The sequence below is a fragment of the Myotis yumanensis genome, unplaced genomic scaffold (assembly GCF_028538775.1).
Source record: "Myotis yumanensis isolate MYYU_CA2020_CCGP unplaced genomic scaffold, mMyoYum1.0.hap1 SCAF_17, whole genome shotgun sequence".
Taxonomy (NCBI): Eukaryota; Metazoa; Chordata; class Mammalia; order Chiroptera; family Vespertilionidae; genus Myotis; species Myotis yumanensis.
Window position 1 is genome coordinate 42,245,463 of NW_027223768.1, and position 27,764 is coordinate 42,273,226.

The 27,764-nt window shown below is 51.1% G+C and overlaps 1 protein-coding gene across 1 annotated transcript; it reads right to left on the reverse strand.

Moving 5' to 3' along the window:
- Window positions 1-15,693: 15,693 nt before the first annotated feature.
- Window positions 15,694-27,764, reverse strand: LOC138995833 (natural killer cell receptor 2B4-like). The gene is made up of 6 exons (XM_070396571.1): window positions 27,706-27,764; window positions 20,616-20,966; window positions 20,266-20,547; window positions 18,469-18,573; window positions 18,082-18,149; window positions 15,694-16,032 (listed from the first exon to the last, which is right to left on the reverse strand). The coding sequence occupies exons 1-6, from the start codon at window positions 27,761-27,763 to the stop codon at window positions 15,994-15,996; spliced, it is 903 nt and encodes a 300-aa protein (XP_070252672.1). The 5' UTR covers window position 27,764; the 3' UTR covers window positions 15,694-15,993.

Below are 27,764 nucleotides of genomic sequence, written 5' to 3' on the forward strand. Positions count from 1 at the left end.
TCTCCCCAGGCCACCCTCAGCAACTCCTGTGTCCCATCCCACACTGGGTGGCAGGGGTCAGGGAGGGAGGGAGGGAGGGAGGGAAGAAGAGAGGGAGGGAGGGAAGGAGGCAAGAAAGGAAGAGAGATTGAAGGAGGGAGAGAGGGAAGGAGGCAGGGAAGTGGGGAGGGAGTGAAGGTGGGAGAAGGGAGGACAGAGGGAGGGAGAGGGGGAAGAGAGAGGGAGGGAGGGGAAAAGGGAGGGAGAGAGGGAGAGGGAAGGGAGGGAGGGGAGGGAGAGAAGGAGGGAGGGAGGGGGAAAAGGGAGGGAGAGAGGGAGAAGGGAGAGGGAGGGAGGCGTCTTTCTGCTCTGGCATCTTACTGTATGCCCTCCCCTCCGCTCTCACCCTCTCCTGCTGGGGGATCCAAGGCGGCCTGGGAGTCTGGGACATCATGACTCGCTCCCCTGAGCATTTCTAACCGGGAGCACAGCCGCTGGCTGTTTGTCAATGTCGTAGCTCTGCCAGCCAAGGCCCAAAACCCAATCACTTAGGATTTGCCTTCTCTGGCGAGGCCGGTTCACTGAGCCCCGCACACAGTCCGTCCGACGGCTCCTTCCCAGTGAACTTCTCCAGGAGAAAGTCTGGGGGCCCCACCCCAGGAATCTCGCTAACGCCCCTGGGTCTATAGGTCCCGGTGATTCCTAAGGAGACTCTCCCATTCTGGCTCTTTCTGCTCCATGTTTACCTCTGCAGACGCCCAACATTCCTGGGAAAGCCTGGTGCGTAGTAGATGCTCAAGAAGTATTTGTTGAAGGAATGAATGAATTAATGAATGAATGCACCAATCAACAGTGAAAAAGCAAACGAGGTGGGTGTTGTCGCCTCCGTTTTATGGTCAGGAAACTGAAGCTCACGCAGGTTAAGCGACCCTTTTCCAGGGGAAGGCAGCCGCTGTGGCCAGAGTCAGGCTTGTCTGACTCCGGGTCTGTCCATGGTGTGTCCCAGATGCCACTGGTGTCCCAGCTCGTGGGTGTGTCTGCGGACTCCCGCAGGTGCTGTTTTCGCAGCCCACACGGTGCGGTGTCTGTGTGGCTGCGGGTCCCGGAGCCAGGCCTCTCAGCTCTCCAGCACAGGGTCCGCCCCGTCCCGAGAACTGGGCTATATCCAGGGCACTGTGCAGTGCAAATGTGCTTCACATGCCAGTGACATCTGTGCAGACACCCAGCCGAGCCCTCCCACAGTCCCTCCCGGCGACTCCCCACGCTGACTGGGCCGGAGGGGCAGGCGGGAAGCAGGGCAGCGCTGACCCACAGCGGCAGTGCTCCCAGGGCAGGCATGCACTGTTTGAAACTTAGAATATACACTGAGTGGCCAGATTATTATGACCACCTGACGTTTGTAGGCTAATTAGCCATACACTGCATCGTATGGTATATGGAAGCTGAAGGCCTGTTCGAACCAACACCTTTGCTGTCTGCAGTTATCAAGATAAAACATCTCCAATTCGCACAGGAACACAAGGATTGGACAGTCGAGCGTTGGAAAAGTCATGTGGTCCGATGAATCACGTTTCCAGTTGCATCATGCAGATGGCAAAGTGAGAATTTGGTGGAAACAGCATGAAAGCATGCACCCCACATGCATGAGTACAACCCTTCAAGCTGGTGGGGGCAGTGTTATGGTTTGGGGCATGTTTTCCTGGCATGATTTGGGCCCTTTAATTCGTGTGGAACAACGTCTGAATAGCACAACATACCCAAGTATCGTTGCTGATCAAGTTCATCCTATCATGTTGATGGCGTATCCCAATGGAGATGGCTTTTTCCAACAAGACAATGCGCCATGCCATGGTGCTCGTATTGTGCAGGAGTGGTTTCAAGAACATGAGGGAGACTTTACCTTGCTTAGGTGGCCCCCACAATCACCAGATCTCCATCCAATTGAGCATTTGTGGGACGAAGTTAAAAGAGCCATCAGGCAGCTGGTTCCACAGCCATCAAATCTCACAGAACTGGACAGTGCTATTCATCAGGCATGGTGTCCGATTCCTCGCATCACCTTTCAACATCTCGTGGAGTCAATGCCAAGAAGAATCGCCGCAGTATTGAAGGCAAAAGGTGGCCCAACGAAGTACTGATAGGGTGGTCATAAGAATCTGGCCACTCATATTCAAATATATCCCACGTTCAGAGGCTGTTAAATTGCCTTGTTTACCCATATCTTCAGAAAAAAATCACTTCTACTGCCGTGGTAAACAACCTGCTTCCCTATTTATAATGGTCTGGCCCTCTAGCAACTTCAGTGTGAAATTATAGCTAATTTGCCTACAAATATCAGGTGGTCATAATAATCTGGCCACTCAGTGTATTTCTTTATTTAAAAAAACTGAAGAGCTGGTGGGCTTCCAGCCTAAACTTGGGGAGTCACTGAGCCCAGGTGAACCGGTTTCAGCCCGCAGCCTGGGGGGAGCTCCTGAGGGAGAGGAGAGCCACAGGAAGGTGCTTGTGAACCTCCACCAGGTGGCTCCACGGTGCTCCGTGACCTTTGAGCGGACACCTTCCCCTCTGCGCCTAACAGGCATCGACACACACAGCAGGGCCGACACCAAAGGCCACGCTTCTCCCTCAGGCCCGCCCCACACCGGACAAACTCTTTTTTCAAACATGTGTCCCTTTCCCATGAAATGATACATTATGCACTTCGGTTGCTCAAGCCTAAAACCCAGAATCCAGAATCAGTTCTTTCCCTTCACCGTCCCCGGGCATATCCAGCCTTCACGTCACCTACCCATCCTTCAGCATCGTCCTTCATCCGTCTGCTTCTCCTCGCCTTCCTGCTAACAGCGTCTCATCCAGACGCTGAAAGGCCCTTCCTGGGACCGATCTCCCTCCACAGCCCACCCTCCACGCATCCGCCAGTAGGAACTCAGCTTTGAAGTAGAGAGAACCATCCGGACTCAGCTTCCTCTAATCGCACAGCCTTTGAGACTAATCATAGTTTCCTAAGAATGGAAGATGTCTGCCAATCAGATCCAGCATTACATTAGAAAGATCATACACCATGACCAAGTGGGGATGCAAGGCTGGTACAATATCCACAAATCAACAATCATGATACACCATATAAATAAATTGAGAGACAAAAGTCACATGATCATATCAATTGATGCAGAAAAATCATTTAACAAAGTCCAACACTCTTTTTTTTTAAATAAATCTTTATTGTTCAGATTATTACAGTTGTTCCTCTTGTTTCCCCCCATAGCTCCCCTCCACCCAGTTCCCACCCCACCCTCTGCCCTTACCCCCACCACTGTCCTCATCCATAGGTGCACAATTTTTGTTCAGTCTCTTCCCACACCCCTTTCCCCCCTGAGAATTGTCAGTCCACTCCTTTCTATGCACCTGATTCTATTATATTCACCAGTTTATTCTGTTCATCAGATTATTTATTCACTTGATTTTTATTTTTTTTTTAAATTAAATCTTTATTGTTCAGATTATTACATTTGTTCCTCTTTTTTCCCCCCATAACTCCCCTCCTTCCAGCTCCCACCCCACCCTCCACCCTCACTCCCCACCCACTGTGTTCATCCATAGGTGCATGATTTTTGTCCAGTCACTTCCCGCATCTCCCACACCCCTTTTTCCCCCAAGAATAGTCAGTCTATTCCCTTTCTATGTCCCTGATTCTATTATAATCACCAGTTCATTCTGTACATCAGGTTATTTATTCACTTGATTCTTAGATTCATTTGTTGATAGATGCATGTTTGTTCATAATTTGTATCTTTACCTTTTTCTTCTTCTTCCTCTTCTTAAAGGATACCTTTCAGCATTTCATATAATACTGGTTTGGCGGTGATGAACTCCTTTAGCTTTTCCTTATCTGTGAAGCTCTTTATCTGACCTTCAATTCTGAATGATAGCTTTGCTGGATAAAGTAATCTTGGTTGTAGGTTCTTGGTATACAGCACTTTGAATATTTCTTGCCATTCCCTTCTGGCCTGCAAAGTTTCTGTTGAGAAATCAGCTGACAGTCGTATGGGTATTCCCTTGTAGGTAATTGAGCCTCTTTCTCTTGCTGCTTTTAAGATTTTCTCTTTGTCTTTTGCTCTTGGCATTTTAATGATGATGTGTCTTGGTGTGGTCCTCTTTGGATTCCTTTTGTTTGGGGTTCTCTGCGCTTCTTGGACCTGTAAGTCCATTTCTTTCTCCAGGTGGGGGAAGTTTTCTGCCATTATTTCTTGAAATAGGTTTTCAATATCTTGCTGTCTCTCATCTTCTGGCACTCCAATGACTCTGATATTAGACCGCTTAAAGCTGTCCCAGAGGCTCCTTACACTATCTTCACACTTTCGGATTCTTTTTTCATTTTGCTTTTCCAATTGGGTGTTTTTTGTCGAATCTTTGGTTTGATTATTGTACTCCTCTGGTCTGCTATTGGGTATAATATTCTTTATTTCAGTCCGTGTATGCTTACTTTCTAATTTCTTTATCGTAGCATCGAGGGTCTCATTAGTTTTCGTGAGGCTCTGCACAAATTTATGGCAAGCCCTCAAAATTGCGATTCTTAGCTCCATATCCTCCATTTCTGTCATGTTTTTTTGTCTCCACATCTTTTATGCTTTCTTGGTGCACCCCCTTGTGGTCTCTGTGCGCAGTCTTGTTCTAGCCAAGCCTTAATTGTTGTAGTTAACACTAGAGGGATTTGACCCCCAGGCCGGCTGGCTATAGGAATCAGCTGTATGGAAAACGTCTGCCTTCTGGGGAGGCGCTAATCCAGCCTTTGCCTAAGGCAATCGGCAAATGGCTGTGCGCAGGCTTTGGGCGGGGCGGGATCAACAGGGCGGGCGGAGGGAGCCGTTATGGCCACGCTCAGTCCCATTCCCAGAGGCTCTGCTTCTCAGAACCCCGGCAGCCGCTGCAAACCTCGGAGAGAAAGCTGCCCTCAGGTTCCAACTGATGCCGGATAATCCCACTTCTCCCGTTTGAGTCTGGGTCCCTAGAGACTCGCCCGGATCTGGAGCCCAGAGTCTGAGACTCACTCCCGACAGAAAACGACAACCGCGCCCTCAGCCACCAGCCCGCTTTGCGCGTGCACCTCGGTACCTTTGTATTTTCCACACTGCGCCGCCTCTGAGCCTCGATTTGCTGTTCTCTTTCCTTCTAGTTGTAGAGTCTCTCTTCAGCCAGCCTTCCTGTGGTTCTGGGTGATGTCCGTTCAGTCTTTTAGTTGTATTTTTAAAATGGTTGTTTGCGGCAGCGGTCTCCGGTGTTTACCTACGCCGCCATCTTGGTCTCCTCCTATTCACTTGATTTTTAGATTCACTTGTTGATAGATGTGTATTTGTTGTTCATAATTTGTATCTTTACCTTTTTCTTTTTCTTCCTCTTCTTAAAGGATACCTTTCAGCATTTCATATAATACTGGTTTGGTGGTGATGAACTCCTTTAGCTTTTTCTTATCTGTGAAGCTCTTTATCTGACCTTCAATTCTGAATGATAGCTTTGCTGGATAAAGTAATCTTAGTTGTAGGTTCTTGGCATTCATCACTTTGAATATTTCTTGCCACTCCCTCTGGCCTGCAAAGTTTCTGTTGAGAAATCAGCTGACAGCCGTATGGGTACTCCCTTGTAGGTAACTAACTGTTTTTCTCTTGCTGCTTTTAGGATTCTCTCTTTGTCTTTTGCTCTTGGCATTTTAATTATGATGTGTCTTGGTGTGGTCCTCTTTGGATTCCTTTTGTTTGGGGTTCTCTCTGCTTCCTGGACTTGTAAGTCTATTTCTTTCACCAGGTAGGGGAAGTTTTCTGTCATTACTTCTTCAAATAGGTTTTCAATATCTTGCTCTGTCTCTTCTTCTGGTACCCCTATAATTCAGATGTTGGTACGCTTGAAGCTGTCCCAGAGGCTCCTTACACTACCTTCATATTTTTGGATTCTTTTTTCACTTTGCTTTTCCGGTGGGGTGTTTTTTGCTTCTTCGTATTTCAAATCTTTGACTTGATTCTTGCAATCCTCTAGTCTGCTGTTGGGAGTCTGTATAATATTCATTATTTCAGTCAGTGTATGCTTAATTTCTAGTTGGTCCTTTATCACAACCTGGAGGGTCTCATTAGATTTCTTGAGGGTCTCATTAAGTTTATCGGCAGTTTCTAGAAAATTCTTGAAAAACCTTAAAAGTGTGGTTTTGAACTCTATATCCAGTCGTTTGCTTTCCTCCATTTCTGTCATTTGTGACCTGTTTCTTTGTCTCTGCATTTTTTATGCTTCCCTGTGTTGACAGAGTGGCTTTCTGTGCTAGGTGTCCTATTAGGGCACAGTGGCTCAGCCTCCCCAATTACCTGAGGTAGACACTCTTGGTGCACCCCCTTGTGGGCTTTGTGCACAGTCTTGTTGTAGTTAAGCCTTGATTGTTGTTGGTATCACTGGGAGGAATTGAGCTCCAGGCCAATTGGCTGTGAGAATCAGCTGTGTCTACAGTGGGAGAACTTCTGTGCTGGAGACACCCTTCTTGCTTCAGTGGGGCTTTGGTGCTCACTGAGTCTGCCCCCTGAGTGTGTCCCTTATGGATCTGAGGAGTTTAATCTGGATGGTCCCACTCTGACCACTAGGTACATGGGCTCTTGGATCTCTAAGGAGGTGCTAATTTAGCCTCTGCCTGAGGCTACCCAACAGGAGCTATGGAGAGATCTGCAGATTCCTCTTCTTTGTTTGGGGTTTGGAGGTGCCCAGATGAGGCCCAGCTGTGAAGCAATGCAAGCTGCTGTGGTGCCTGGGGTCTTCTTTTGGATGTTCTGGTTCTCTCTGACCCAGCTGCAGTTTGTTAGGTAATTTTCAGATTGCAAAGGGCCAGGCCTTTAATATGCAAAAGCCTCTGTGCACAGTTTGGGTGGGGCGGGGTCTCAGGGAATCAACAGGGCAGAGCAAACAGCTATGGCTGCTCCTCAGTCCTGCCCTAAGAGGCCCGGCGTCTCAGTGTCCCAGTAATCGCTGCAAGCACCTCTGAGAGAAAGCCACCCTTGAGTTCCGCCCGGTGCCAGACAGTCCAGTTTCTCCCCGTATGAGTCTGGGTCCCCAGAGACGACTCACCCAGAACTGGAGTTCAGAGCAGTAGGGAGCTTGAGACCCTCAAATTCTGGGTGAATTCACATAGGAATTTTCCTGTATTTATACTATCTTCCGCTTTGGTCTCCCCAATATGGGGTTTTTCCGGTTCCTTTTGCAAGTTCTTAAAGGGCTCTATGTGCTAGCGCTTTGAGACCTCAAACAAAGGCTTGGCCTGATGCCAGCACTAATAACTTCATCTAGGGAAGGTTTAATGGCCCCTCTGAAATGGGAGTAGTCTTATTTTCCTTATTATTTAAGCCAGCTAGCATTTACAGAAGCCAGAAATAACAGGGTTAAAATTTCAAACAGCAGTTTTTATATCCAATGGATGCTTCATTCCTTACTGGTTTTATGTACATGAGTCAAATCATTGACTCTTTTGGGTCTTTGTTGGGGAGGGAATTATATTGACCCCTGAGGACTATAATTAATTCTCTACCAAATAAAGTCAGTGGGCCTGTTTATAAGATAAGGGCCAGGAATGAGGGCCAGGAATAATCTCTAGAGGGTCAGAAGAGTCCTGGACTCTCTAGTTTGCCTGGCTGTCTTAAGTCAGGTGTGATGAAGCCACATCAGGATCCTGTCAACCTTGACTGCCGTGGGGGTGGTCCTTTCCAGGCAGGAGTCAATCCTTGGGTGGCAAATTTTTTTACCCAAACAGAGTCACCAGGTTGGAAGGGACAGACCAGATCAGAAGTGGGTTCATGCAGAGCGTCTCAGACATGCTGCTGGACTGCTTTCTGGGTGGACTGCAAAACCTGTAGGAACTCAAGTAAAGATTGGTTATGGGTTTCAGCTTTTCTAGATTGGGTTTCCACGTAAGCTGGTGAGGTGGGTAGGTCAGGGTATGGAAAAATCACTAGAATCTGTAGAGGCCCCACTGGTTTTAGGGCAGCCTCCCTGGCCTCTTTGTCTGTGGCCCGGTTCCCTCTTGCTTCTGTGGAGTCCCCTGACCTTGTAAATAGCACTATATACGTGAGCCATTGCAAATGCGTACCTGCTATCAGTATAAATTGTTAAGCATAGCTGTGGCTGCTGCCGCCCGGAGGCAAGTAGGTCACCCAAATGCAAAGGGGTCAAGTCTTTTGGACAAATAGTCTACCAACCTTTTCTAGGGGCTGAGACTTTGGGTGAGTACCTCTTTGACTATGCCCCTTGTCTTACATACCTAGAGGTGGAAATACTTAGTTACATCTGGTAGCGCTAGTTGGCCCATCGTCCTTGCTCTGCTCATGTCTGTCTAACTGCCTAGTATATTACCTCAAGGATCCTGGCTCTGAATTCATTTAGGGAAAAATGGACGTTGAATTTCTTCTGTAGCTGCATCATGCTGAGGAGGGATGGAATTTTCTCTCAGAGCCAAGAGATCCTTGCTGTCTGTCAGAGGGACAATGAGGCCTGGGCACAGAAGAAGGGGGGCTTGTGACCTGGTGGAGACAAACTGTAACAAATGGTCCGGTGGAAGGGAAAGAAAATATTTCAGTTTTAATAACCTCTATTGAAATAGAATTTTTCTCCTCAAAATTACCTCTATGTTTATCAAAAAAGCCAAATCAAGATCAATTTTTCTATTGTATTCAATTTGGCCTGATCGTTTGCATAAACACAACAAGAATGGTAACTGACTACCTTTGCCAGAATTTCATGATTGTATCTTAGTGTGCCCCGTAGGGCCAGGAAGCCAAGCCATCCAGCTGCCATCGGGCCTGCCTGCAGTATCTGCTGAGTTAGGTGAATCCCTCACCTGTAGCGACTCCACCTGGGCCCACGCCTTAGGCTTTAAGGCCCTTTGTCATGTGTGTTTCCTTCCATGTCCTGCTTGGATTAGGGTTTGGGATCTGAAAAGAGGAACCGCACACAAATGAGAGAAAAATGACACGAGATAATTTTGAAATATTGGGGGACCAGGTGAGCAAGTCCAGAAGGACTTCCACCGATGCTCAGGCTGCTCCAATCTTTTATTGATCTGGAGTAGCCCTTAGGGTAAGGAGGTTTCAATGACACACAGACTAGGTCATAGCATGACCCTTAGGCAGGCAAGTTCCAGTAACAGGCAGAATATCTAATCATCAATAATCAACAATCCTATCTAATAAAAGAGAAACATGGTAATTAGCCGTACGGCCGCTACCCTTCCCATTGGCTAATCACTGAAATATGCAAATTAACTGCCAACCAAGATGGCAGCCGGCAGCCAGGCAGCTGACGTGAACAGGAAGGCTTGCTTGCTCCAGTGACAGAGGAAGCCAGGTTCCCTGCCTGCCTTGCCAGCCTCTCAGCTGCTCTCTAAGAAACACTGTAACAAATATAGAGGCTAAACAAAACCCCAGAAACCTGCTTTAGTCAGCCATGCTTCAGCCAACAGGACTGCAACATTGTATCAAATACAGAAGGTAAACAAAGGCCAGAAACCTGCTTTCAGCAGCAGAGGCCTCATAGCTGGAGCCGAGCCTCAGAGCTAAAGCTGGCCCAGAATAAAAAAAAGAAAGAAAAAAAGGACAGGTTGGGAGCTTCAGTCACCCGCCAGCCTGAAAACGGCCCTCAGCCCCTCACTCGGACTGGCCAGGCACCCCAGTGGGGACCCCCACCCTGAAGGGGGTGTGACCAGCTGCAAACAGCCATCATCCCCTCATCCAGGCTGGCCGGGCACCCCAGTGGGGACCCCCACCCTGATCCAGGACACCCTTCAGGGCAAACCAGCCAGCCTCCACCCGTGCACCAGGCCTCTATCCTATATAGTAAAAGGGTAATATGCCTCCCAGCACCGGGATCAGCATGACAGGGGGCAGCGACCAAACACCCTGATCGCCCTGGGGCTCTGTGTGTGACAGGGGGCAGGGCCACAACCTCCCTATCCACCCTGCTCTGTCTGTGTGTGACAGGGGAAGGCGCCCCAACCCCTCCCCCCCCCCCCCCCCACGGGCCCTGCTCTGTGTGTGACGGGGTAGAGCCATAACCTCCCCATTGGCCCTGCCCTGAGTGTGACAGTGGTGGCGCCCCAACCCCCTGATCGGCCCTACCCTGAGCGTGACTAGGGGTGGCATCGCAACCTCCCAATCTGCCCTGCTCTGTGCATGACAGGGGGCGGCGCCCCAACTCCCCAATCGGCCCTGCTCTGAGCCCAACCAGGGGCTGCACCTAGGGATTGGGCCTGCCCTCTGCCACCCGGGAGCAGGCCTAAGCCAGCAGGTAATTATCTCCCTAGGGGTCCCAGACTGCAAGAGGGCACAGGCCGGGCTGAGAGACCCCCTCTCCCCTCCCCCCACCCCAGTGCACAAATTTTTGTGCACCAGGCCTCTAGTTATTTACATAAGTATCTAAGGAATTAAGTGAACTAAGGTGTGGATGATGTTTCAGCTACCGTTACCTAAATTAACTGGGTGATTTCTAGATTAACTGGGTGGTTCACAGCCCTGACCTTTGTTAGGACTTCAAAGGTTACTAGCTTTTGGGGGTCTCTGTCTATACGCAGCTAGTGAAGACAATAAATGGACTCTGGCACCCTTCTCAGCAGCCCTCATACTCATCGCGGCCCAGAGTGCATGGGGGTTCCGCAGGGATGCAGAGGTGCCCTTATTGCTCCCCTTCTACTCACCAACTGCCAGTGATGGTAGGGCATGGACCTGACGCTCCAGCACCAGCCATCTTCAGGGCTCCCAAGCAGGATACCAGGCTTTTCCCGTGGCACTCTTATTGGCTTCAAGTCTTCAGAGTCCAGGCAGGTCTCTTTAAAACATGATACTCCAGTCAAAGTTTTCGGTTAATAAAACCACTATTAGGAACCAGTCTTATTGAATCTATGCAAAGAAATGTATTGCCATGATTTATTAAGTATTGCCAAATTTCGGAGGAATTATATAAGGAGAAAAATATACTGACCTGTTTTAAGATTTTCTGATTTTCCTTGTCAGTCCTTTTCATGGACTCTTCAGAGTAATATATCTTCAAATGGCAAAAATAAATTTACAATGTGTCTATATTCAAAATAGATAGTTACAGCTGTTCCTGTAGAAGGTCCCCCCTTACTTGACTTGTTCTCTTGGAATGGACTAAGGGAGCTTTATTTTTTATAGGGTCTCATATGTCACAGGACCTCACAGGGTCTGTAATTCCTGTAACAGAGGGCTAGTATTCACCACCTCACTACTTCCCTCTGTTCCAAACAGGCCTTCCCCAGCTTCCTACAGTTGAGGTTTGTGCCACCCCTGACATGGGCATGGTCATACAGGCCTGCAAGACAGTATACAGGCTGCCAACTGTCTCTCAATAGAGACCAAAACCTGATGGGTATTCTTCTTTGCCCAGTTGGGCACCTGCCCTTTTGACAACTGCATTCAAATCTGTAAGAGAATTAAGGTTAATGCAACATATCAACATAATGAGGTACAAAATGGGCACTGTGGCTACTTCTGGCAGCCAAATTTTCTGCTACCATACATGACACATGGTAGGGCTATACAAACATCTTAGGGAGGTGACTAAAGTCTATTCTTGACCTTCCCACACAAGGCAAAACTGTCCTTGTCTTTCTGGAGCCATGTCCATGAAGATGCAGTCACCATCTCAGTCTATTATACAGTTTTCTGCAGGCCACTGTCAGGGCTGTGCGTTGCAGCCAGTTCTTCTTTCTAGCCACAAACACAGCCTGCCCAATTTCCCTAAAATATATTCTGGCACAGGAGAAAGTTGTTTTGCTGTACACAGACAGCTTAACCCTTATACAACTGGGTTTGGACCTCTGCCTAGCAAACTGCAGTCTATAAGTTCAATAGGCAGCCTCCAGCCCTCCTAACCCAACAGGGTCTCAGCCAGTCTCTGAGTCAGGCTCCTCCTCTCTTGGAGAATTTCAAAGTCCTGATGGCTCCCGGGTCCAGGGAGAGTGCCCTTTTCTTTGCCTTTTTGTTAACCCTGTTTATTAGTTACAGGGCCCTGCTATCCTGTCTTCCCACCAGTCCCCTTTGTGGCAGAGCAGCAACCAGGCCTCTCCCAAGGGAGTGCACTGGAAGGGGATATCAGCCCCTCCTCTTCCAGCAGCAATAGGTATTGAACCCTTTCAGTACATTTGCAAATAGGGAGCTTTTACTAGCTCTGTCTGCAGCTTTCATAGATCCCGGGCTCGCTGCTCTATTCCTGGGGCTGCGGGAAGGCTAGTAGCAGTCACTGGATTCTGTTTTAACTGCTGTAGCCAGCAAGCCAAAAGCCCAAGTCTTGTATTGCTTGTTGTAAAACACTCATTACTCATTGGGCGGCAGCGGGGCAGCTCTAGTGTCAGGTAAATTTCTGCTGTCCCCCACTTTTCTCGATGCGGCAGCTTCTTCCAGGGCCATTGCAGGCAGCTTGGGCATCCAGTGCCCCCCTCTTCGACCTGGCTCTCAGGGACTGAGTCTGCCTAGCAACCAGTTCTAAATCACCAGGGCAGCTGTGGACTTCAGCTCCGTTTCTCCTCCACTTGGCTCCTGGGAGTTTAGTTGTTGTTTTTTTTAATGTATTAGAATTCTTTATTCTTAGAAACCTCAATTCTTTAATGATTACCAAAAGTGAACAGTCAGAATTTTAGATTAATATTTATGAACACATTTTAAATGTACTTTTACTTTCAAGAAAATATACCTAGACCTTCTGTGATAAAACTAAGGTGCCCTTATTGGAAGGGATGGACCAGATCAGAAGTGGTCTTTAACTAAGAACAGGTAAATTGAAACTTGTCTAGTACAAACTGCTATATTTTTCTGATACAATAATTTAAGTATATTGTATCGGTCTAATTTAGTATTGGAAGGGTTAAAAAGAGTAAACCAGGGCAGAAAAAATTAATTGTGCTCACAGAAAACTTGTGACCTTGAATCTAGCAAAGTTCTGATAAGGAACCTGGTGGTAGGCTACGGACCAGACCCCTACGCCTGCAGAGTGGTCTGCAGCCAGTAAAATCAACAAAAACTATCTCTCCCTGCTTCATAATTAACTGCTGACACCCCCATACCCCCTCTCTGTATTAACCATTTACTCTGTCCTGAAATAAGGCAAATGGCCTGAGGTCCTGTATATTTAGCCTTTTACATTTAAGGATACTTTCTCTCTGTAACAGTTGCTTTCCCTTATAGATTTTTCCTCTTTAAGCCCTAGAGGATCTTAAATCCTCATCCTCTACAACTCTTGATCTCTCGACCAATCCCCCTGTCCCCCAGTCCAGTTGTTTGTCTCCCTTTCCTATTGTGAGTCAGAGGAAGACAATTCCTACAGAGGGGAGTTTCAGAGAAAACCACAGACTGCCGCTGGGGTCCGACCTGTGGAGAAAAATGACTCTTAGTCGGCCTGGAAAGATAGCAGATGAGGATAAGGGTGTGTAGGGAGATTTCTTGCAGACTGAAAGCTCTGGATGGCCTCCTGAAAGAAAATATCTTTAATCCAATTACAGATGCTGTCAGAATCAGGATGAGGGAGGAAGGGAAAGACCAGGTTATGTCCTCTATGAGGATCCTAGTAAATAACTGAAAACAACAAGTCAAACAAAACACACAACCATGAAGACAACAGATCGCACAAGACACACAACCAGGGTTAACGGGGTCCATAGACAGTTAATAATAACTTCAGCCTTAGTTCTGCCTCAGGTGACTCATGTTGGACTATGATGTCACAGGCAGGGACAGGGCCTGCAAATTTCTCCGCCCTGCAGAGCTGTAAGCCCTGCCCCTGGAAGTCTCCGTCCTCCAAAAGAGATAAGAAAACCATAAATAACAAGTTCTTTGTTCTTTGAAATTTACTACTTGTTAATTTGCTAAGCAAATAGTTAACTTGAAAAGACTTCTCTCTTGCATTTCTTTACAAGCAATCTCAGAACCAAGCAATCTTAGAACCTAGCCAGCCTTTGTATTAGCCTTTAAGTCTACCCCAGACCTTCAAAATTTCAATTTAATACAGCAAATTTACAAATCAGAGCAAACTGAAACCCTTACTTATACAAACATAGACAGAAATTTTTATTAGCTAAGTGGGCTAATTCCCTCTCTGACGGAGAGAAAAAGACTCTGAGAAAAATAAATCTTGCAGCTGCTAGAGACTTTTGCAGGCCATCACAGGTACAGCCCAAATGCTTAGCCAGATGAATCAACAGAAATGCAGAATAAATCAAAGTAGCTTTCGCTTCACACAGACCAGTTAATGAGCAGCCCAGACAGACAAACACCCGTACTCACACTCTCTCAGTAGACTAGCCCAACTGGAGCTGAGCAGATAAACGAAACAATGTCCAACTCCCCAGATGGATGTGGGGGCACTCCTGGCACCCATGCCCCAGAACAGAATTCTTGACCAACGTTTTGGTGAGAACCTACTGGAGGAGTTAAGACTGCATCTAGTCCCCCTTCTTGGTAGCAATTGGCTAGTCCCACACAAACAAACAGCAAAGTGAACTCGTAATTCCTTAATCGAATCTGAATCCATTCACCTCCGGAGTCCCACATTTATATACCAGACAGCCCAAGTTTTTACTTCTAACAGATATTTCACCAGAGTTTAAACAATCCACCTAATTCCTGATTAATTTGCCTGAGGAAGTCCTTGACTTTCAGGGAGGTGATCAAGCTCCCCCTTCCACTCAGTTGGAGTGGGCCTGACTGACTGGGGCCCCTACCTTACCAATTCTGTCCACAGGTCCAGAGGTGTCCATCCACTCTCTCCAGATGCCGGCTGGGTCCTGGGCTGAGGTCCAGGGGCGCCTGGAGTACCCCAGTTCAATTCTGCTAAATCAGCAGAGCGACGCCTCCCGGAGGCCTGTCCGGCTCCCCCAGTCCTCAAACTCCATCCACACCAGAGGCCAAAAGGTCACATATGGGTTGGTTTTCCCGGAATGTCAGGGAACCAATAATGTTACAGAAATACCGGAGAAGAACCAAGCAATGCTTAGAGAGATGGAGTTAAATTTATTACGCGCGGGCCCAGAGGAAAATGTCTCTCAAATTCTGGGTGAAATCACACAGGAAGTTTCCTGTATTTATACTATCTTACCCTCTTGGTCTCCCCAATATGGGGTTTTTCCAGTCCCCTTTGCAAGTTCTTAAAGGGCCCTATGTGCTGGCACTTTGAGACCTCAAACAAAGGCTTGGTCTGACGTTAGCACTGATAACTTCGTCTGGGGAAGGTTTAATGGCCTCTCTGAAATGGGAGTAGTCTTATTTTCCTTATTATTTAAGCCAGCAAGTGAAAGGGCGAGGGCTACGCCCTCCATCTTGCCCCGAATCCTCCATTTTTGGGCAGCAGCCATGTGCTCAGCAAGGAGCTTCTTCCTGGAAGCCCAAGCCTCTGCTAGCCACACCTAGGATTTCTTTAAACTAACCAATGACAATCAAGGGAAGTGCGCGCCATAGATATGACCACATCCTGTGTAACAAGACCCAGACTTGCGCTTGGCCAATCAGCAGGGCCTACGGTCCTCTCTCCTCCCCTTACTCCAACCCCCCTATAAAACCCCTCTCCCTACAAAGCTCGCTCACTCTCTGCCTCTTGCCGCTGCGTCGGTGAGTGTGGTAGACGGGGAGCCCTAGCTAGCTCGAATAAAGACTCTTATGCTTTTGCATCGAACTTGGCTGGCTCCCTGGTGGACTCTTGGGGATCCTGAAATCTGGGCATAACACAAGCATACAAAAGCCAGAAATAGCAAGGTTAAAATTTCAAACAGCAGTTTTTATATAAGATGGATGCTTCATTTTAATGGCTGTTAAAAATCATTTTCAAAACTAAATATAGTCCATCAACAAACTCCCAGACTAGGAACTATTATGTAGACTCATATGGTGTCATCCATTGCACTGATTCCCAAAACAGACACTGGGTCCTAACACAGGGGAGGCCAGCAGTGGCCGCTGGATTATACAGAAAAGTTCTCCAGCTCCTGGTGTTGAGTCAAGCAGCCTGTTGAGCTCTGGGTTGTACCTTTCCAACCTGCAGAAGAAACAAAGTTCAGACACTCCCACTAGGAGATCCCCATAACAACTCTGTGGGGTATGAATTGTTAATCCCATTTTACAGATTAAGAAAATGAAGCTCCAAATGACTGACTGAAGTACAGGAGGGGCTTGAATCCAATTCTTTTGGCGCCAAGTCTAGTGTTTTTAAGCACACCATGCTTCCTCCTGACTCCCCCTAGATTGCCTGGGGCCACACAGTGTCCTCTGCAACTCTGGACTGTCCAGGTGGCTTTAATGTGGAGCTGCTGTCAAAATGCCAGGAAGCACAGCAGGCACCCAGCCTCCCCTCCCTTGGGACCAATGGCAACATTATTATTCGGCCACAGGTGGACGCTTGGGTGCAGGGGAGGCTAAGGGGGAAAGAGTGGGGTGCTCTCCGGACCTTGCTTTCTATGGGTACAAATGGGAAGTAGGATACCTACTTCACACATTCCGTGGGATTAAATGAGCTCATTCGTATGAAGCCACTGGCAGGCCACCTGCAGCGTCCCACCCTTAATCAATGTTGAGACCCTGCTTTCCATTCCCTAAGTGGTCCATGCTCAGGGGCACCTCTGTTCAGTCTTCACCCTAGAAGCAGCGAAGATCACCTGTATTCTGGAATGACTCTCAATTACTTGTTAACTTTAGAAAATCATTCAGACTTGCTAATCCTCCCTTCTGTGATCTCCCCACCCCCACAAACACACGGAAGGGAGAGGTGTCCATTGTAGGGTTCACAGCTGGGGAACTAGCCTGGAGATGGCCCTAATTTGAAACTCAATCTCCCCAGTAAGAGTCAAATCCCAACCCATGATATGACCTTGTGTTAGACCCTCACTCTGCTTGGGCCTCAGTTTCTTCACCTCTAACTGAGGATTGAATTAGAATCTGCCTGAAATCCCTACAGATCTGAGACTCTGTGGATGACATTTTCACAAGTGCACCACTTCCCAGATACGCTACAGGCACTAAGCCCATTCAGAATCTTACCCCTTCATAGATGGAAGCGCCCCCAGGAAGGCCCAGCGGGGCCCCGTGGAGGTGGAGGTTGAGGCCTTTACCGAACCTTGGAGACAGCGGGGATGAGGCCACGAAGGACAAACCCCTGGCTCAGAAGCACAGGAAAGGCCCTGAATCCCTAATAGACTTTTTACTCCTAAATCCTCATCTTCCCCAATATTCTCCTCCATTTTCCTAATCTAAAGTGACCTTCACTGAGTAGGGCCTCCGTGGCTGTGGGCATTTGCATTTGCTGTGACTGCACTAGGGTTCAGCTCTGAAGGGAGAGGCACAGACACCCCGTATTCTGCTGCAGGGCCCCGACAAGGCCCCACAGCGCCTGAGGGAGGCTCTCTGTTCTGGTGGTTGCAGGAGGCCCCACACATGACTTCCTGCTTCGCTGCCCCAAGCCAAACCCCAGGAACGGTGGTGGGAGGAGGGTCCTTCCTGTCCCTCCTTTCCCACCGGATAGTTCAGCGAGCACTGCGTCCCGGCCTGTCCCCACAGCTTGTCCTGTAGCCCCTCCGAGCGCCGCCCGGATCACCGCTCGGGGCTGCCCTCTCCCAGCACCTCGGCCAGGCGCAGCCTCTTCTTCCCAAGCGTCTGAGCCAGGACAAGACTGACCCGCCAGCATCCTCCCCGCCGGGCAACGACCAAGGGCCCCCAAAAGGAAACGTGGACTTACAGGGGCAGGAGAATTTGTGTCCGACGCAACAGACAAGGTTGCACCCGCCCTGAGCCTGAGCCCAGCCTCAGGAAAGAGGGCACCAAGGGGCCACCAGGGAGCAGAGGCAGCCTCCGCCCGGGTCCCCATCCCGGCTCAGCAGGTTCAGTTCTGCACCCAAATGCCCTTCGGCCTCATTTCATCGTCTCACCCAGTTTTCTCTCCACCCAGGGCCAGAGCTAGGACGCTGAGGGGGGCAGAGATGGGGCCTGAGGCCACTCTGAGGCGGCAGCGGGCTCTCTGGCCCCTGCTCAGCAGGGCCATCCTCCCAGGGCACTTCCAGAGGGAAGGAGGGAACCCCAGCCCTCGGGGCCACACCTGGCCGCTCCTGCCTGGCAGGCGGTTGACATCTTCATAAACTGTCAGCGATTCCTCTGGGCCAGGCTCTGTGTGGAGGGAAGCAAAGAGCAGAGCTGCAGAGTCCTCCTGGTGGAACCGGGCCAGGCCCCTGCTCCTGCATCCCACCCTCGTCCCAGGTGGTGAGACCTTGAGGAAGCTTCTAGAGGGGAGGATGGCTCGAGCTCGTCCCAGGAGACTCAGGGAGCTCAGGGCAGCACCCGCCTGACAGTTTCCCCAAACCAGCCCCAGCCAGTGAAGCTGCCGTTAGGGATCAGACGGGGCACATCGGGGCCCAGAAGCGAGACCTGGGAGCAGCCCAGTGCGGGGAGGTGGGCCAGGCAGCGTGTCCTAGGACCCTCCACTTACCTGCCGGCTTCCTCCCCCTTCTCCACACGCAGACGCCGGTGAGGGTGCCAAGCAGTGTGAGTTTGAGAACCACGATGATCATCAAGAGGGGCAGGAGGCCGAGCTCTGAGGGAGACGAGACATGGGCGTGAGGACTCACCTTCTCCCTCCCTGCTCGCCTGCTGCAGTGGCTGCTCCACCCCCACTCGCTGGGGTGGCTGCTCTCACACCCTGTGCATTCAGGTCACAGGTGTCTCCCTGCTCAACTGGAAGGCCGCCCAGTGACACTAAGAGCAGGGGACGCAGGACCAGATGCGAACGCTATGCTCTGTGCCCTTGGCAAGCTCCTTAGCCTCTCTGGGCCTGTTTTCTCACTTTCAGGAAGGAGTCAGTGTATCCACACAGCAAGTTAATAGCATCTGACAGATGCCAAGTTCAGTAACTGTTACACAGCTCCATTCCTTTGTTTTAACTCAACAAACATGTCTGCTCTGGGCCAGGCCACCTCCGTCCCGCTTCTGCCACCTCTGCCCTTCCTGCGTAGACTTCTGCGTCAGGGCCTGTCACACACGCAGCCGCAGCCGCAGACGAGGTGAGTGCCGGGAGCGAGCAGCGCAGAGAAAGGAGGAAAGTGCCCCAGATGCTGCTGGCGAGGCTCCTCGCAGACATCACCCCACTTCCCTGAGCAGCAGCTCTGCCAGGTGTTTAGTAGGAGCTTCCCATTGTGCCCGGGAGACTGCCTGCGACTCAGAGAGGTGATGACCTGCCTGAGGTCACAGAGCTTGTGAGTGACCCGGCCTGGCTGAGCCACACGCTGCCTGCTGAAGCCAATTCCAGCATGACAGCAGGGCTGAATCACCTGGAGTGGCGAAGGCATTTCCCCAAACCTGAAAAGGAAGCATTAAATTGAGTGTTTGCTGCCAGACAGCTCAGGGCATCTTAATCTACATGTTATTGCCTCCGACTGGCCAAACACCTGAACAGCCGAAGGCGATTCTTCCAATCTGACAATGGACTCTGTATATGAAACCCTGACCCTTTGAAGTGTATATCTCTGCCTCGCCTCAGGACAATTTGTGTTAGTAAAAAGCACGGGGTCCTGAGACGAGGAGATCTTAGTTTCTTTAGCTGGGCTCTTCTGACCCCCAAATGCCTTTCAAAATTATGCTTCGTCTCTGGACTCTTGATTAAGTTACACACAGCCCTTCTCCAGATTGCTGAACCTTCTAGATGCCGGAACAAGAGCCCCGGCCCCGCGCTTCAGTTGCTTGTTTCCCTTTGCTGTGAGAGCTTATTTTGTTGTCCCTATTTGGCTATAAGGTTTTTAAAGACAGGGGCTGCAGGCGGTTGCTGCTCATCCTGACACACACTAGGTCTTCTTTATCTAAGAAAAAGTGGTGCAAAGTGGGCTCCGGGTAACTCTCGGAGAAGCACAGCAATGAGAGGTGCCTCCGCCAGGTGCGCGTCTGATGCTGCCACGACCCAAGGCTGCTCTGGGACCACAGGGCTTGGGGAGGTGCCCCCTGAGAGGAGGAAGCAGGTTCCCGACAGCCTCAGAAGAAAACAACTCACAGCCAGGCTGGGCTGTCACTCACCAGACAACGAGGCATTTCCTATGGAAGGAAGATGCTGTCTTCCAGGAGGTTCTTGATGGGGACAAAATTCCTCCCAGCCTCAGACCGGCCTGGACCTGTGTGCCTAGAGGCCAGAACCTGGGGAAGGGCTCCAGGCCCAGGGGTGTCCTCCCGTCTCCTGCTCCTGAGCCTGGCGATGGCCCAGCACCCTCCGCCCTGTCCCAGCCCCAAGCGCTGCACTCACTCTGGGGGGCGCTCCCACAGCCCTGGCCGAGCTGGAGGCTCTGGTGCGCCCAGCTGACGGGGTTGCTGACGTTGCAGGTGTATATGTGCCAGCCGTTGGCATCGATCTGCTCCTCCAGTCGGAAGGGGCTCCTGGGCGTCGGGATCCACTCGCCCCCCCGGTACCAGGTGTAGGTCACATCACCACCTCCGGAGGCCGAGCAGTTCAGGGTCACTCGGCACTTCCCACTGCCCAGGGCCGCCGTCTGCTCCAGCAGCTGCAGCTCGGGCTTCCCCACAGGGTCTGGAAGCAGAGGTTCTGATCAGGAAGGCGCTTCAAGCACCAGCCTGCGCGCCGGGAGGGGCACTCACCCAACACGGACACGTGGAAGCAGTGGGTCCTGACGGTGCCGTTCTCAAGGGTGACCTCCAAGGAGTAGGTGCCGCTGTCGTCGGGCTGAGCGGCCTTGAGGAGAAGCCTTAACTCCTTGATGCTAAAATTGAGCCTATTGTAGTCACTGGCATTCCGATGCGCATGATGCAGCCTAGAATCATTCTTCCAAGCGAACAGCATACGAGGGCTTGGGTTTGAGCGCAGCTGTACCTTCCAGTCAAAAGACCTCACCGCTGTCGGGGTGTGGCCGGGCCCTAAGCAGAAAGCCGTGCCTGAAGGTCTCACCACAGGTCCATCCGGAGACAGGGGTGCTGGGCAAGAGGAAGCGGCTGCGGGCAGGAGGGGCGCCAGGCTCAGCATGGGGGCAGCTGGACGTGACTTCCCTTGAGCTACGAGGGGCCCCGAGCCTGAACCTGAGAGCACACATCCTCATTGGCGCCCCTCCCCCCGAGCTCGGAAGGCGCCAACAGCGCCTCATGAGAGTGAACATTTCGAGTTCTCACCATGGTGCAGGCAGGTGGTAAACTCTACATGTGCTAACCATTGCACTTCACAGTGGCCCTACAGGGTTCTCGTCCCCATCTTACTAGCGAGGAAACAGATTCAGAAAGAACCTAAAAGTCACAACCCCTAATTATTCAGTGAGAAAAATGAGCTTGCAACCCAGTCAATTTCGCTTTAAACAGTGGTTCTCAACCTGTGGGTCACGACCTCTTTGGGAGTCAAACGACCCTTTCACAGGCGTCGCCTAAGACCATCGGAAAACACATATATAATTACATATTGTTTTTGTGATTAATCACTATGCTTTAATTATGTTCAATTTGTAACAATGAAATTGGGGGCCACCACAACATGAGGAACTGTATTAAAGGGTTGCGGCATTAGGAAGGTTGAGAACCACTGCATTAGAAGGTGAATTGTAATATATTTTTATTGATTTCAGAGAGGAAGGGAGAGAGAGATAGAAACATCCATGATGAGCAAGAATCATTGGTCGTCTGCCTTCTGCCCACCCCCTACTGGATATGGAGCCTGCAACCCAGGCATGTGCCCTTGTTCTGCAAGCCAACACTCTATCCACTGAGCCAAACCAGCTAGGGCTGGAGGGTGAATTCTTAACTACAATGCTCTAAATAAACATCCTATCTGATGTGATGTCCCCCTGCAGCACTGAGGTGGCCAGCGGTGACCACTACACGTTCTGATGGTCAGACCAAGCAAGACGAACACTCCACACTGAATTCCCAGCACCCTCCTCTGCCCTCCCATAGATCTGGGCTCCTACCCACCCTGGAGAACTTGGCGCAACAAACTGGTCATTCTTTATTCATGTTTCCCAGGTTTTCAGTCACCAGAAGGTCTCCACAGTATTGCTCCGTAGAAACAAAATTGAAAGGCAAGAAGAAAAATACATTGCCTGGTCCCTCCCTCCCAGGCCTCCTGCCCAGTCCCTCCCTCCCAGCACCTCCTGCCCGGTCCCTCCCTCCCAGGCCTCCTGCCTGGTTTGGGGTGGGAGCTGTTGCACAGGACGGTGCCCCTGCCCTCTCAGAGCAGCCAGCGTGGCAGGGAAGAGAAGGGGCTGACCCTGTGGTCATTTGGGGCAGGAGAGTTGCACGGCATCGCCAATGGGGCAGGAAAACCAGCCTGTCTGGGTGGGCTGGGGAAGGTCAAAGAGAATTTGGAGGAGATTAGGAGATGGGATATTGATACAAACAGATCTGTTAAAATGAGGCCATTGAGACAGAGCGATGGGGGAGGGGTTTGGATGTCCACATGTGTTATAAGCACACTCACTGAGCCATACCTTCACCCCAGCATTCCCGCCAGACACTGACCAAATAATTAAAGGGCTTGGCTGGACCACATGGCTGTCTCCGTGGTCCTCAGACTCTTACACCTGAGAGCAGGCCAGCACGCCAAGGCCCAGGGAATGGAAAGTCATGAGCAAGCCTACAGAAAGGGCCTCGGGCGCTCCGTCCGCACTGTCCCCACTGGAGCCAGAGCCCCGAGGAGCCCGGACCTCCTCCTGTGTAAGCACGTTCCTGACCCCAGAATCCGGGATCTGGGACCAGATCCTACTTTTAATTCCACAGCAACTGCTTAGTGCCTGAGGAAGTCATCACCTAAGGAACTTTAATTCTGATCGTGGAAGACCAGGTAGACACATGCTAACCAATGCTCCCACTAAGAATAACTAAAAAAAAATGGGCGAAATGTAAGAGCATGTTGTTAAAGGCATCGGAGAGCTAATAAAATGGTGAAAAAAATTTTTTATAAGAAAGCGTTTTTGGGTTTTAGATGGTAAGACATGCTCTGGCATAGCTTTCTTTGTTTAAAAAAATATATTTCATTTATTGATTTCAGGGAGGAAGGGAGAGGGAGAGAGAGCTAGAAACATCTATGATGAGAGAGAACATTGATTGGCTGCATCCTGCACGCCCCCCCCCCCCCGGACCAAGCTTGAAACTGGGCATGTGCCCTTGGCTGGAATTGAACCCAGGACCCTTCAGTCCGCAGGCCGACGCTCTATCCACTGAGCCACACCAGCCAGGGCAAAAAAACAAAACAAAACAAAAACAAAAATGGTGAAATACTAAGGGCCAGAATGGGAAAGAAGGAAATTTAGAGGGTTAGCGGTTTTCCGTTGCTCCCTCTGATTCCATAAAAGCAGCGGACAGGCTGAGCAGCTCAACAGAGTTTACAATCAACTCAAGGAACCAAGAGCGCACGGAGCTCAGGGGCCGCCCTCAGAAAGGAGGTGCAGGTGCCTCACCCCCAGGCTTGGGGTTGGTGCCAGGAATGCCTACACACTGAGAATTAAGAGTGAACAAGAACCCCCGCCGGATAGCGGCACCCCTCACCCCAAGGTTGTGGGTTCGATCCCCAGCCAACCAATGAATGCATCACTAAGTGGAGCAGCAGATTGGTCTCTCTCTCTCTTTCCCTGCCTCTCTCTCTCCCTAAAAATGAGTAAGTAAAAACATTTTTAAAGAGGGAACAAGAAAACCCGGACGTGACCCAGCCTCCGCAATGCAGAATGGATGAATAAACTATCATATAGTCAGACAATGAAATCTCAGCCGGCCATGAAAATGACCAGCTACAAACAATACCATCTCATCAGATGTGGAGCAAAAGAGGCCAAACACAAGAGTACCTGCTGTCCCCATTCACAGGGAACTGGCCAAGGATGCCCGGGTGTGTGGGGGGGCGCTGCGGGATTGGCTCTGGAAAGCTGGGAGGAAACGCGTCCGCCAGGGCTCTGTTCCCCTAACGGTGTCCTCTGTGCCTGTCACACTGCGGTGGGCAAGGTGAGGTGCTGAAACTGGCTCAGCCGGCCCTACAGTGAGTTCTGCAGGCCGGGCTCCTTCCAGCGTGACCAGCGCCCCTGCCCCAGGCTCTCTCCTGAGCCCCGCAGGCCACCACTCACTGTGAGGAAGAGAAGAGCTTGCCCGGCCGCCGTGCAGCCAGTCGATTCCTCCTGGGAAGTGGCGTGTGGCCGCAGCCCTTCAGCTGACCCACAGGGGCTGCCCCCCCCCCCCGCCACCCCCCCCCCCCCCCCCCCCGCTTTGTTCGCAGCCTCCAGTGTGTCCTGTGGAGTATCCTCGGAATCACAGCCAAAACCGGAATTTAGGGTCCAAAGTGAACTTGAGGACCAAGGCCTGCCGTAGACCAGTTCCAGCATGTCATAATTTTAAGGGTTTCATCAAAAGGTTGATGAGACTTGGGGACTCCACAGGGTTGAGTCACACATGTAGTCACCTGTTGGGAATGGCTAAAGGCACTTCCCCAAACCTGAATAGGAAACTGATTGTGGCTGCCAGACAGTGAAAGGGCATCTTAATCTACATGTTATTGCCTCCTACTGGCCAAACACCTGAACAGCCGTAGGCTATTCCCCAAACTGACAATGCTTCTGTACCCTTTGAAACCTTACCCGTATTATCTCCACCTTGCCTTAGGACAAATTGTGTTAATAAAAGCAAGGGTCCAAGACAAGGAGGCAGTCTTCAGTTCCTTTAGCTAAAGGTCCTCTGACCCCCCAATGCCTTTCAAAATTATAACTCGTCTCCGGACTCTTTAATCTATGCATCAGCCTTTTCCAGATTCCTGAACCCTTCTTGATGCTGGGACAAGAACCCCCGCAAAGGCCCCTCCTGTGGACAGGGATCTGAAGGCCCCTCCCCAACTCATCTGACTCACACTCATCCTGCTCTGCCTCTGAGCTGCTTGAAAAGAATTCACTTCTCCAGTCGCCAACGTGCCTTAGCCCCTGCGTGTTGCGCACTAACCACCCTGTAACCGTGTGAGAGGAAGGCCGTGGAACCCAGGGTCTCATACAGCTGCTCAAAACACGTCCAGGGAAGGAGTGGGAATGGAGAGGGAGATGTTGCCGTGAAAACAATTAAAATATTTCACAATGTGATGTAATAATACAACTAAATGTCTCCTAAGGGAAATACATGCTTCCTTAAGGGAAAAGTGTTGAGGTCTCCCTCCATTCCTGGTTACGATTATGAGAGACTCAGCCAAGAGCCACACAGTCGAGGTTTGTCATCTCATCGCAAGACTTTCTCACTTTCTATTCAGTTAAGTGGTCAAGGAAGGGCTGCTGCGCAGTCTCTCTGGACTCTGATTAGGGACCTCAGTGCGCCCGCCCGCCCGGCCTCCACGTGGGCGCTGGGCTGGGGGCCTGGCTTCCCAGCACTTGGGTCTGGGCCTCTCTCCTCTGGGCCTCGCCGCCCCAGGAAGCGGGCACCACTGCTGTCCCCACTTGACACACGAGAAACGAGGAAACAGGAGGCGAGTCCCATCCTCACGGCCACAGAAGCCGTGTAACTCGCACTTGGCTCGTTCACTCTGGTTCCGAGAGTCTGCGCAGGACAGACAGAGGCCTGGCCTCAGACCTGCATCTGGGAGCACAGAGCAGCCTGGGAGACAAAATAAGTAAGTAATCGGGGTAGGTGTGCAATGGAGGCTGCGCTGCACAGAGCAGGGAGCCCAGAGCCGGGTAGGGCCTCGCCGCAGCAGGGAGGGCGTTCCAGGGGAAGGAAGACCTCACTGGGAGGCGGGGTTCGAGCGGAACCCTGAGGGGTGGCGGGGAGGAGCCTGCAGGCCAGCCTGGCTGCAAGGCCGTGAGCAGCAGAGGAGGGCAGAGCCCGCAGACCACGGGGCGCAGCCTGCGGAGACGGCAGCGCTGGAGAGTGAGTTTCTGGCACGTGTCATTAAATACTCCAGGAACCCAAGTTGTTAAGAAAACGTTTCACTGTCATCGTGTCTCCTGAGGAGATGAAATGAAACAAACCAACCCACCCAGGCCCTGGCCAGTGGCTCAGTGGTTACAGCGTTGGCCCGAGCACCAAAGGGTCGCCAGTTCGGTTCTGGGTCCAGGGCATGTTCCTGGGTTGCAGTTTCAGTCACTAGTCCTGGGGCGTGTGTGGGAGGCACCAATCAATGTGTCCCTCTCACATCAGTGTCTCTCTCTCAAATCTCCCCCCCTCCCTCCCTCCCTCCTTCCCCCTCTAAAGGAAGTCAGTGGAAAACATCCTCAGGTGAGGATGAAACACAAAAACAAAAAGCCAGCATCGCATTGACAGCATTCTTGCCAAAGGCGGTTGACCCGAACCACACGAGGAAACAGCCAACCAAGCAGATGAGGAGCCTCAAGCATCTGATTGTCCCTTCATGTCCTGTGAGGAGGAGCAGGAGCATGGAGGCCTCGCTGCAGAGGACGAGCCGGTGGATGGAGCGCCCAGTCAGCCTGGTGGCTGCGGGGAACTGCCATGGCCACGGGCGCTGCTGGCATAACGGGCAGCATTTGTGAGTGGACTATGTATTCGATGGGATCAGTATCAGGTTTTCTAAATGTGATCGTTGTGATGAAGTCATATAATCAGGAAATATTCCTGTTCTTAAAAGATATGGACCAAAACATTTAAGAGTGAAGGGGCATCACTCTCAAATGGTTCAACAAAAATCATTACCAGCAAACATTTCTATGCACCTACGTCATGTGGAGAGAAAAGGAAGCGAAGCGAAGGTGAGTAAATGTAACTGGTGAATCTAGGTGAAGAAACATATACAAGCATTTTCTTACAATTGCTCTGGAACTCCAAAATTTTTTCAAACTAAACATTTAAAAATTAAAAACAAGAGTGGTTTCCGTCAGCCTACCCAGGCCAGCCCCGCAGGACATTGCGAGGTTTCCTCAGACTGAGCCCATGCCCCCACCCTGCACCCAGCGCCACCCGCCAGGGCTGCAGAGCTGCCTGCAGGGCCGGCCACTGAGGGAGAGCTCGCCCCATCGCAGCCTTATTGTCTCATCTCGGCCTCGACCTTCTATCCCCAAAGCCAGGCTCCTGACCCCTCAGCCTGACCTCAGCCTTCTCACAGGCCCCGGACACACACTCCTGGGCCTCAGTTTCCTCCCTTCACGCCCAGTGTGCCCCTCCCGCACCCGCCCACAATGCCCTGGAGGATTAGTCAACCTGGAATGCCTCCAAGTCTCCAAAGGGGGCTGCCTGCAGCTGAGACCACAGTGAATGCGGCAGCCTGGTCCCCCTCAGGCTTCCAGCTGCTTCTCTGTGCAGCTTCTCAGTAGCTGCACATTCTCCCCCTTTGGGCGCCTGTGGCCTAGGTGCTGCCAGAGGGGCCAGGCCACCAGGCAGAGGACAACCGTCCTCCTGGGCACCAGCTTTCCTGCCTCAGGGACAATCTGTGGTCTCTGACCCTCAGAACCACTCGCTTCCTGGTGGAAACCCAAGCCCAGGGCCCCTCTCCTTTCTGCTGCTAATAGCACCCAATTAGAGGCTATTTCCTTGGCCCTCCTCACAGCCAGGAAGGACACCCTCCCACCACACAGAGGTCAATTAAGCCTGAGGCTCTGCTCAAGGCCCCGCCACCCTCCGCCAGCCTGTCCCCCGTCAGGTGCTCAGCCCAGTTCCAAATGATCCTGGCGAGCCACACCACCCAGAGGGGGCAGGATCTGACGCCCATGGGCCTGGCCGCTAGTCCATGCAGCACCGCCCCCCCACCCCACCCCCCCGCATGCAGATGGGGCCTCACCTGGGCTGTGCCGTCCCTGAAGGAACAGGACAAGGAAGGTGAGAGCTGGCTCCAGCATC